Genomic DNA, 12,465 nt, shown 5'->3' with positions numbered 1-12,465 from the left:
CATAATAAATCACACGTCATTAAGGTAACATTATATAAAATTACAAATAACAGTTTAATACTTCTAACTCCTGTCTTCCAGACGGTGGACAACAAGTACATCTGCGGAGGCACCCTGGTGAGCCACAGACACGTGATCACGGCTGCGCACTGCGTCACCAAGAAGTCGTCACAACTGATTGTCGATCGCAACACCCTGACCGTCTACCTGGGGAAACATAACCTCAGGACCTCCGTCGATGGCGTCCAGATTAGATTTGTAAGTACGAGTATTATGTTTAATTATGTAGGTAATTGATCGTGGTCGTCCAAGGCGTGATGTCGTGATGGCCCGTTTAAGGCTCCGCTTCTCATGCACAAGTTTGCGGGTTCGAAACCTACCATCGGCAAGTACCAATATTACGTTTTGAGGAAACCTGAGCTTTTCTATAAAAAATACAATTAGAAATTCGGGATTCACGATTCTCCGATGGGGTTGTCAGAGATATAGATGCCTATTAATACTTTACATGCATCATATTCATCATTGGTACACATAGCATAGCACTGTAGCGACTAACTCAGCTAATTTCGGGTATATGGAAAGTGGCTTGCTATGGATGGTTACCCTACTATAGATACATCGTTTACTCGAAAAACGCGCAAAAGTCCTTGCACAGCTACATAGCTTCGTATCAGTGGAAACGGTCACCTGAGTTTCACAGCTTAGCTCAGCATATCCTTCGTAACATATGTACCTACATAACGAACAAGGCTAGAGTCCAAAGTGCCAGCATTACGGTTTAAAAATAAACAATCAGACTTTTACATATCCCAAGTACATATACAATCACTCGACTATTTAGCCAAGTTCTTCTTAAACTCTATTTAATTTTGATCTTTAAACTCTGCTCCGACTACAAAACTTCTATGCCTCGCTAATGAGCTCTCGAAACTCCCAGTTCTCCACATTTATAGTTTTTATTTGTTCATATTAAACCACTTGAGAAAGTCCATAGCTATAGAACTGTAGTACTCGCTTCTCGTTTCCTTCTCTGTGACAATTTCATAATTAAAACCGCTTTTTATTACGTACTAAAGTGGTTATCAAATAATTTCATTAGTTACTTAGTTAATTTCATTATTACTTTTTCGTTGAATAAGTATAAGCTGATTTTCTTAAAGTTACGTCCATAAACCCTTAAAAGGTTTTAATTACTTAATAATTAAGATGACGGGGTATGAAAATTAAAAAACTATTTAGTCCGTCAGTTAGATAATGAAAAGATATTAGACACGTATTCTTTTATTTTGTCATATAAGATAACAAAATAACAATACTTAGATAAAACGAATCAAAGTTTAAGAGTGTGAGCAAGAACGTCATTTCTACGTATAAAATGTATAACCAAGAACTGACGTCACGCGATATTTCAAATCGATAATTATATCTTCAAAAGTATTTGTTTCCGTAAGAAAATTAAAAAAAAACGTGACTAATATTATTAAAATAATCTACAAGACGGACATTAAAATAAAAATTAGTCATCTAACCTGTTACTACTTTTTTTTTATTTTGTAGAATAAAGTTGTGTACCTACTTTGCCTAAAGCTTTTTAAAGGTTAAGGCAATTAATTTGCATTTGCTGCAAGTCGTACACGTGCAGACTTTGATCAAAAATAAAAACAATATCTTTAATAAAAATATCACGTTTTGCAGTCATCTAACCTGTGACTACTTTATTTTATTTTATAGTAACTATAAAAACTAGTGGTCGCCTACTGGTCGAAATTCGACCATAAACGCTTTAATTTACAATACCACTTTCCATACGTTCAAGGATAATTTTTATTTAAGTAACAAATTGCTATTAGTTTTGTGAAATTCAAATTAATATATTCCCGGCGGATCATGAATAACCAAACCTCCTTCAATGAGAAACCTCTTTTCATATGAGACGTGAGAATATCATCGCAATGTCTATTAACTTTGACGTTTTGTCAAATACGATGCTATGCATGGTAGTGTGTGTAATGTTTTATTCATTGATTAAATATACTTTATAAGCATTATTTTTGAAAAATATTAACATTTTTCACTTCTCCTACACATAAACTATAAGTGTACCAAATTTTATGCTCCTACGTCCGCGCAATTTTCGTAAAAAGGTTCCGAAAGTTTTTGCATCACGTATTAATATATAGATATACATACTTAACTAGTGAGCTTTGGATAGGTGCAATAGTGTTATATTATGCATGTATTATACATATAAACCTTCCTCTTGAATCACTCTATCTATTGAAAAAACCGCATCAAAATCCGCTGCGTAGTTTTAAAGATTTAAGCATACAAAGGGACATAGTCTGTCTATCCTAATCCCTTCATTCGTATGCTTGGGAACGCAAACCTATATAATAAAAATGGCGCCACATTTTGACATTAGGATTCCAATTTTAAAATATGTCCCGTCATTTCAACCATGGAGTTCCATCAACATTTGTAAGGAAATAGATTAATACCTCCTTTGTTTGTTAAGGCCACGAATTACAAAACAGGATTAAATCCATAAGATTAATTAACTGCTGACTAAGGGGTACCCATCTACTGTCTATTGCTAAATTTACAACTGATCGATTTCGGCGGTACCTTACCCCTTGAATAGGTTTGGGCGCATAAATTATTGACGGTGATTAACACTATTGCGGGTAGAGGTGATAATGCCGTTTAGAATTGCTTTGGGATTCCTGAAATAACCCGGTAATATATCTAAACTAGTAAATACGAAGTCGGAGTTAAAAGTCAAGTCGTTAATATAAAATTGAGATTTTAAAAAAATTGTGCGGAAGACCCATTCTTAGGCACGAATGGGCTGGCCTCACAGAAAACCACCGTGAAACAACGCTTGCATTGTGTTTCGTTGTGTGAGTGAAGATACTGATAGCCCAATTGCCCCCATTCCCAATCTGCAATTCCCCATCAATCCTTAAATCCCTAACCTCTGCTGTTTCTGGTGATGGGTGGCGGCGATTGCTTACCATCAGGTGATCCGTCAACTCGTTCACAGGCTTATACCATAAAAAAAGGTATTAGATACTGGTATCCTTAAAATTTCGAAAATTTCTCATAATAGCATGTAATCTTTCTCTGCCTATCTCGTCGAGGATTAAAAAGCATTATGCTAAAATTAGGAAGCTTAAGACTTACGTATTATTTATATCTACAAACAACAAAAGTTTCTAACAAGCAAAATAAACCTAATTACTTCAGGAATATACACAACAAAACATAAATTAAAGAAAACGCTTTAAAAAAAGGACTAACAAATATAAACCTTAATGGTAGACATTAAGAGACAAATGGGTGCAGTCCGCACGGACAGGGAATGTCATGTTACGGCCACATTACTGCCAATTACTGACCCGGTTGTATCATGCCCCTGTTTATGCAACCCCTGACTTGAATATTTATTACTAGAATCTGTGATATCATGAAATAATGGTTGTTTGTCCGTAAGCCCTAAAAGAAGATATAATCGGGGTCTTTTTCGGTTTTTTGGAAATTTCTCAGTAGGATGTAGTAACACGGAACTCTGTGTATTGGGCCATATTGGCTCAATACACCCACTTTTCCCCGTTTGTGTCTAATATACTCCGAATAATTCCAGACTCCGTGCTACTACTGAGAAATTTTCGAAAAACCGAAAAAAGCCCAGTAATATTTTGCCTAGCCCGGGAATCGAACCCGAGAGCCATTGTCCGGCAGTCGCACTTGCGACCACTTGACCAAGGAAGTAGTCTAGCTAATCAGAATAGATTTGCTCTCTTAATACTTTAAAAAAAAAACATTTTGATAGCTTAACCGGTTAATGATGCAGTAGCATTCATGACGACCGTTCATAGAACATCTAACAACTACTGATTTGGGTGATCTTGTTCTGGACTTCAGTCTGAAGTGGAATATTGGTCATTTACAATCGACACAAGAGAAAACCCGTACTACTAATGACTTTCCCTAGTATTCAAATACTAGGGAAAGTCTAGTACGGGTCTATTGCATCCATAATGTACACAGGTGATAGAAATACAATATTAAGTCACAATTACGGACCCTGTAGGGCACAGCAAATTTTAAGATTAGTATGAGAGAGGAAAAGTCTCAATTAATTATCTATTTTTCCAGGTCGGGAACATAATAGTTCATCCAGATTACAACGCTACCACATTCAGCCGCGATGCTGCCATATTGGAGCTTCGGGAGCCGGTCGTGTACAGCGACTGGGTCAGACCCGCCTGTCTGTGGCCAGACTCCGACACGTCTTTGAATAATGTCATCGGGAAGAAGGGTTCGGTAAGTGTTATACAATGTGAAACCCCCCATATTGTGTTTTTTTGTCGATAAAATTAGATATAGTACTCAGCCTTAACGGGTTAGAAGTCCCACCCCTATCACATTGTATACTATTTTTATTTTTATGGGACACGCCCGCCACATCCTCCCATATCGCTGCAACTCCTGTAAGCGAGGATCTACAGTAGATACAACCATGAAAACCCCGGAACAATGAACTCCGGCGCGTCCCAGAGAAATGAATGACGGTCTTGGATGATCCCGCAATGATATAATTCAGAAGATATTATCAGAGGAGAAGAAAAAGTCATAGTTATTAGATAGTTTAGAATCTGATTACATAATTATGTAGATAGGTTATATGCCTAGTTACCATTAAGTACAGTTATTATGAAGTATCTACCAACTAAAAGTTTTCAAACAGATTAAATAGCGTACAAATTGCGCCAAACCTGAGCCACAGATTAGTAAAGTCGGACAGAAAACAGATCTATGGTTCGAGCGGTCAATTAGCAACTTTATGGATGGAAGCGGGCAAAGGCAGCGTCCATTCTGCCTGGAAACTCGCTGCAGCTGCAGTTTTGTCGAATACCGTAATTATCCGACGCTTTACTGGCGAACAGTCAATTAGCACTTTCTCTTAATTAGCTGCGAGTGCACAGACGGGCAAATAATTGTTATTTTGACACTTTGCAAATTGTCAAAATAATAGGGGCGTGAATAATAGTGATTTTTGAACTCAATTACTGAATTGTTAGCGTTACAATGCGATATTCGATAAAGTCTCGGGTATATCTTCACCTGTCACCTGTCTATTACCTTTCTAAGAGTGGAAAAGCCATGCTTCATCACGAATGGGCCGGCTCGAACACTGTCATACCAAGGTTTTACAGAAAATTGGCGTGAAACAACGCTTACGTTGTGTTTCGATGTGTGACTGAGGTTACCGGAGGCCTATTTAAGAGTTGTAGGGGAATCAAAGATTGGCTTTGATTCCTCTAATATACCTAACCCGCAAAAAGCTGTCAACGCACTTGTAACGCCTCTGGTGTTTCGGGTGTCCATGGGCGGCGCCGATTGCTTAACATCAGGTGATCCGACTGCTCGTTTAACGGCTTATACCATAAAAACCTAATAGATAATAGACGTGATATCTACCTACATGTTATCAAAATGCTAATAACAAAAACAAAACGTAACTCCCACTTAAAAAAAAAGACCGAACATTATAAAATATGCTCACAAAAAGGGTATTACCATACCTAATACGCCTCACCTACTTACATATTTAATAAACTTAATTAAGTATATCCTTATATGAAGGTTTTACGAAAACCTAAAACGGGTTTTAGGGAGAGGGGAAGTATTAACATGGATTCGTTTCGTAATCCTCGACTTGTAAAGGTGAACCGTTTAACTTTCGACGTAAAACCTAATTTGTGTAAGATTAGTAGAATATGTAAAACGAGTTAATATTTTTTATGTAAATTAATTACCTACGTAATTAGTAGACTGAAATATAATCTCGTATTCTAAATAGTATCTAAGTATCTAGAGAGGTAAAATTTCTCTTTGTTTTAGCTTAGCGTAAGTTGTTAACGCTCTATGTAGCGTTATTTGATTATTTGATTAAGATGTTTTTAGTATTAATTTTAGGCATTTATTATTGTATAAAATCTCACGCAGCAATCAAATAAGTACCTTCTTACGTATACCTACTATGGAAACTAATCAGTAAACAAAGTTTATGTCGCTTGGACCAAATCTTGCTCACCTATAATTTTCATAATAAGCTATCCATCACGTTTCGAGTCACAGAACTAGTAGAGCTTTTCTCCATTAATAATACGTGGGTAAACCGTGATTTTTAGTTAATTTCGTATGTCTCACGATAGTTATTATAAAAAATACACTATCTTATATTAGACTACGCACGAAAGAGTGCGCAATCGATCAGGGGCCTTAATCTGCTATTACAATTGTGTCAGAATGGTCGATCACTGAGCAGTGCGAGAGGGACGGAGCTATACAACCTTCATAGCTCCGTCCCTCTCGCACTGCTCAGTGATCGACCATTCTGACACAATTGTAATAGCAGACTAAGGCCCCAGGGGTAATGGTTAAAGCGTTGATTATGTTTCGTCTAGATTTAAGATGTCACTGTACATCATTTTTGTTTAGTTACTAACTTTCTTTAATTAAACAATTTCGTAATTTCCAGGTGGTTGGCTGGGGTTTCGACGAGACTGGTGTTGCTACAGAAGAGTTGAGCCTGGTTGAGATGCCGGTGGTCAGCCAAGAGACGTGCATCAGGTCGTACAGCGAATTCTTCGTGCGATTCACTTCAAATTACACTTACTGCGCTGGATACAGAGATGGTAAGATAGGTATTGACATTTTTATAAACCTTCTTATATCATAAAAGACATTAACTATAGGAATTTTACATTTACAATAGTGAAATCTGTAAGTTTGTTTGTGAGTGTATCATTTCTGGAGCAGACGGCTTTAAAGCTACTTTTATCTCAATACTATCTACTTATTGTATCCAGGTTTTTCTAGCATTTCGCGGGGGTCTTACTATTCCAAGAAAGCTTGATTCCAATTTAGAGGATTTTGTACATAAAATTACCGGCTTACCTTTTGCCTTTTGCGCTTGCTGTGTCTTGTCTTATTTTGGCATACTTTATCAAAACATAGGTACTTTAGACTTTAGAGACTTACTTTACTATCGGCAAAGTGTGCGGTACACTTTTAAAACTAAATCCTGTGGCAAATTGGCTATCCACCGGGCGTTTTCCGTGTGGTTATTCGCGCCGAGTGCACGCAAAAATCGCCGAGTGATGGTCGAACGCCAACTTTGTCAATTGTACATAACACGCAGTCATATGTACCTATGTCTGTAGAGACACAACTAGAGTCATTAAACACAGACACATTATTGCTACACATATAGAATCACTTCCAAACATCAAATACTTTTAACAACGAGATTACAACCCCTTTTTCCACTGCAATCAATAACATATTAGGTACTTTAATTGATACTCAATGTCGCTTAATTATACATTTAATTCGGCCCAACACTTTGGCCAACTGTTCTCATACCCACTCTTCAGTCATGCAATATATGGGTATTTAGAGAAAGGGCCTATGCTGCTTTGTATGTTTGGGCAAGTTTGTATGTTTTCGCAAATATTGTTCTGCGCAAAAATCTTAGTTACATCTAGATCTTCCTTAAGAACTACCGATTTTTGTTATCACAAATATCTATCTCCAAAATGGTTATGTTCAGATCAACCTTCTAATGATATTGTACATAACTAAGTAGTATCGCTAGCATAATAAAATGCTTATTGCTTCCAGGACACTTCAATGAGCAAACCGGAGTTAGGGAAAGTACGTTTACTTGTTTAGTTTATTGCATAACCTAACTAGTTGGCGGTGGCACGCTTGCTCGCACCTACTGCTTTTTTAAACCTTTTACTTTAATGCACAACTAACTGTAGCTTTATTTACTTCTTGCAGTAAAATTTACCTACTTATAATTATTAATTTGCCCTTTTGTCTAATTTAGAAAATATAAAAATTAGGTCTTAGTTCAAATACCTTTCTAGATGTGTATCTACTTGTCCAATACCTTATGACCTCAAGTAATTCCTAAGGTCTTCTTCGCTAATGCACTTTTATTTATTTTTAAAGTGCTGCATGGTAACTAACACTTTTGTTTTAAACCGTTGCCCGACACCAGGAATTTCTCCTGTCGTGGGTGCGTTTACAAACATACAAATTCACATATACATGACACCCAGACCCAAAACAACAATTTGTGGATCACACAAAGAGTGGCTCCGTGCGGGAATCGAACCCGCTACACGTTGCGTAGCAGCCGGTTGCCCATCCACCGCGCCTCTTCTTATCTTATGCCTCCTACTACCAATAGACTTCTGATTTGATTTACCGGATTTTTATCCAATTTTCTAGGTACCTATACATGAAATTTTTAAGTGGATAGATACTATTAATTGTGACTAATGAACTAATTCTGTTGCACTTAGGTATGCACGTATAAAACAATGCAACCATAGGTACTTTAAAGAACGATTGGTGACTAAATATTTTCACATAAAGGCTTCTCTAATTGTTTTAATCTGAATATGCATGATTATTGTACAATAAGTTAGGTAATTAGGTTTGCAACTTTAGTTTATTGTTATAGTTTAGATGGAACCTAACTATACGTATTGGCTTAATCGATTTCGACAGACAGACTAAAATTCTTGGCTAATTCTTCTGAAAAAAAAACTGATAAACTCAAACTCCTATTTCAGTATTAATTTAAAAGTATAGTTGCACTTTTTATTATACTTTAGGTACTTAAGAAACCTACCTAAAGTACGTACAATCGTAAACATACTCAACTCTTCTTAGAATCAACCAAATAACAATTATCTTATAACCATAATACCACAGAGATACCAAAAACCTAATTATTTTTTTGTTGTTTCCTTACAGCCTCCAATTATTATTGGACGAAGTACTTATGTTACCTAATTACCCGGTCTAATTCAGTCATCCTTTTCATTTCTAGGTACTTCAGTCTGCAACGGCGACAGCGGTGGCGGCATGGTGTTCAGGATGGGAGACACTTGGTACCTTCGTGGTCTGGTCTCCTTATCGGTAGCCAGACAAAACGAGTACCGGTGCGACCCATCGCATTACGTGATATTCACAGATTTAGCCAAATTCTTGCCCTGGATCTACCAGAATGCTTATGATTTTTGATCTTGTAATGTTGTTGAAGACTAATTTTGTTTATGAAGAGAAAGGACCTATGCTCTGATGCGGTTTTGCGCTACTGCCTAAGTAACAAAGTTCTCCTGTAGTGCACGGTTTACAGGCTTACAGGGGCCTTAGTCTGCTATTACAATTGTGTCAGAATAGTCGATCACTGAGCAGTGCGAGAGGGACGGAGCTATACAACCTTCATAGCTCTCGCACTGCTCAGTGATCGACCATTCTGACACAATTGTAATAGCAGACTAAGGCCCCAGTACTAGTACCTAACTGTCTCTTAGTGGTTTTTCTCTCGCCAAGTCTGCTATGAGAGTTGTATTAGCAAAAGTACGCATATAAAATGGGCCCTTTCTCGTGGTTATAAATGTTTACTAGCCTGTTATAGACCTGACCCCGGAACCACTACAAGATCATATTTTGTTACTTGGGTGTATTTTTAGCGCAAGTTTATATGTTTGCGCAAATAGTGTACTTAACATTCTAAATGACATTCATGAAATAAATTAATTATTAAGTCGTGTTTAAATTACACTGTAACCTATTATATTATATCGCCTGAATATTTGCTCACTATCAACGTCAATTTATCAGCATCATTAATTGTTCCTGGGATAACCTAAACAAAGTTAGTCTTTGTAAATAAAGCGTAGCCATTTTGAAACGGCAGCCATTTTCTTTTAGTATTAGGTTATTATTGTATTTCTTTTTGAATTTATTAATGGCAGACGAATTTATAGGTAATACGTAAGAAGAAATGTTAGGAATAATTTATAGATTTAAAGAATATGGCAAGAATAGCTTAAGTTTGGGCAAGTAAAACTAGGAGTTTAAAAGGACGTAAAACATAAAATATAATGTAAATGTTGTTACGACTTTTTGATCTCAATTTATCGATGTTGTCACAGTAAAAAATACATGTCTTTAACTTTTTTGAAAAGTTATCACCCAAATATTTGAACGCCTCTCTTATATTTTTGTTCGTCTTTCTATATCTTTGAAACGTTGCAAAAAGAGATAAAAAAGACCAATTCAATAGTAGTTTTCAAGTATTTTTGGGTGCTAATTATAAACATTCTCGCAATAAGAATAGCAGTGACCGTTAGGTACATTCAATTATGGCATTAATATTCAAGACATTAAAGAACAATTTACTGAAATTATTGACATGTCTCTCTTTACTCTTTAGTTATTAAAGTTAATATGCGCTAGTGAGAGCGATAATGACAATACAATTAATTGTTTAGTGATCAAATCTGTTCGTAGTAGTCATATTTAAGGCATAGTTTGACATACGAAATGCAACCTTATTGTATCATTATGAAGGTCGATTTTAAATCGTTACAACTAACAACTGTTGTTTCAACCGTGTGTGTATTTTACTGAATGTTTATTAAATACCTATTTGTCTCTATATTTAAATTAGAATTAATGAAATTTCCAACAACGTGCATAATACTGTAGTTTCGATATTAAAATATTGTATTTATTTAGACTGATAATAATAATTATGAACAATCAATACATTCCAATTATGTTTTTATTTTCCATATCACCCCTTTTCCCTTCCTATTTTTCCTTTGTAACAGCTTACACCTAGTGCCAAATACTAGGCTAACCTCACGTAAAAGGATTTACGACTTTCTCTGTAAACTTATTGGTTTTACCGCAATCTAGGCAAATTCATAGATAGATTGTAATAAATCAATACAACGTACGTCATGCAGAGTAGAGTCAATGTTTATTTAACTTCTTTATGTTCTCAAATTGAATGAACAGTTCCCAATGAATACACACTTACACACATACCTACATACTCACTAATGTTATAAGACAAAGTATATAATATACAACCATGAAAACACCGGAACACTGAAGTCTCCGGACATGAATGACTGTCTTGGATCCCGCAACGAAATAAATCAGAAGATATTATTAGAGGAGAAGAAAACGATAGTTTCCACTTCCCTCGTTGAATGAAGGAGACAGAATTACTAAAGCCTAAAGCCAAAAAATAGACTGCACAACTGAGAGAAGCCCAGTCGCCAAGCACCAAGGATATTTTACTTAAAACTAAGTGGGTCCTACGTCTTTACTGATGACTGTTGATAAAGCGAAAGAGATGTGTAAGAATCATAGCAATTGGCGTTCCATTATCTCTGCCTACTCGCATGGGAGACAGGCTTGAGGTTATGTATGTATGAATCCTATATGTGAGCTGTTAGACTTGCTTCCAATAATAGGTATGGCAAAATTGAAATGACTTATTAAATTTGTTCCTTAGCGTTTAGTTATGTATGACCATTGGTTTTCACACCTACTGGTACGGTTTATTTCGTTTGCCGCCCCACCGGTTACCGGGGCATGTGAAAAGGTAGGTACTAAAAGTTGTTTTTTTGAAGGCGCATGTAGGTTTTTGTCAGTTTCAATAATATTTTACAAGAAGGAAGGGTAAATGGAAAGATACTGGAAGAGTGATGTTCGTAGATGGTCAATGAAATAATTGATAATTTAATTTTATTTCTGCTTCGTTGGTCGATTGGTCGCAAGTGCGACTGCCGAACAAGGGGTCTCGGGTTCGATTCCCGGGTCGGGCAAAGTATTGCTGGGCTTTTTTCGGATTTTCGAAAATTTCTCAGTAGTAGCACGGAGTCTGGAATTCTGTCCAGGATATGGCAATAGGCTCACCCCCTATTACATGGGACTTATAACAAAAATGGTGAAAAGTGGGTGTACATTGTATAGCGGCATTACATGTCGTAATGTGCACCTCTGCCTACCCCTTCGGGGATAAAAGGCGTGTAGTTGTGTGTGTGTGTGTGTAATTTTATTTCTGCAATTAGTCTACAAAGTCAAATAGTGTACAAAGTCAGACAGACTACATTTTTAAATGTCAACCTTTGAAATAGATAATATGTATAATCTTTTCCTCTACCCGGAATCTCTAGCCAAATGCCACTTGCTCTTGTCTACTTATAGAGTAAAAAAATAATAATTTAGGAACTTCACAATGATGGTCTTAATATTATATCACAAGTAAATATTAAAATATTATTCTTAGGTGTAACATTAAATGTATTGTTGCAAATCGCTGCCGCTCATGGACACCCGAAACACCAAAGGCGTTTCAAGTGCGTTGTCAGGCTTTGGGGTTTAGGAATTTAAGGGTGGTTGAGGAATCGGGGATAAGGAAGATTGGGAAGAGGGGTAATTAGGCCTCCGGTAACCTCGCTCACATATCGGAAGCGTAGTTTCACGTCGGTTTTCTGTAAAGCCGTGGTATCACTCCGGTCGAGCAGGCTCATTCGTGCCGAAGCATGGCTCTCCCACACTTGATAATAA

General features: G+C 36.6%; 1 protein-coding gene across 8 annotated transcripts in view; it reads left to right on the top strand.

Moving 5' to 3' along the window:
* Nucleotides 1-10,655, top strand: part of LOC118274860 (serine protease gd) — a 41,673-nt gene extending 31,018 nt beyond the window's left edge. For 4 of the 8 annotated variants that reach the window (XM_050696718.1, XM_050696715.1, XM_050696713.1 and 1 more), the window contains 5 exons: nt 82-258; nt 4,162-4,329; nt 6,551-6,716; nt 7,696-7,728; nt 8,921-10,655. In XM_050696718.1, the coding sequence (XP_050552675.1) occupies nt 82-258; nt 4,162-4,329; nt 6,551-6,716; nt 7,696-7,728; nt 8,921-9,114 (738 nt within the window). In that variant the 3' untranslated portion in view covers nt 9,115-10,655. The remainder of the gene's footprint in view (nt 1-81; nt 259-4,161; nt 4,330-6,550; nt 6,717-7,695; nt 7,729-8,920) is intronic. The other 4 variants (XM_050696717.1, XM_050696711.1, XM_050696716.1 and 1 more) reach the window with 3 other exon arrangements.
* The last annotated feature ends 1,810 nt before the right edge of the window (nt 10,656-12,465 follow it).

This window comes from Spodoptera frugiperda, chromosome 11, assembly GCF_023101765.2.
Source record: "Spodoptera frugiperda isolate SF20-4 chromosome 11, AGI-APGP_CSIRO_Sfru_2.0, whole genome shotgun sequence".
Classification (NCBI taxonomy): Eukaryota; Metazoa; Arthropoda; class Insecta; order Lepidoptera; family Noctuidae; genus Spodoptera; species Spodoptera frugiperda.
Note: the sequence above shows the minus strand (reverse complement) of the source record. Positions and strands in the feature narration are given on the sequence as shown.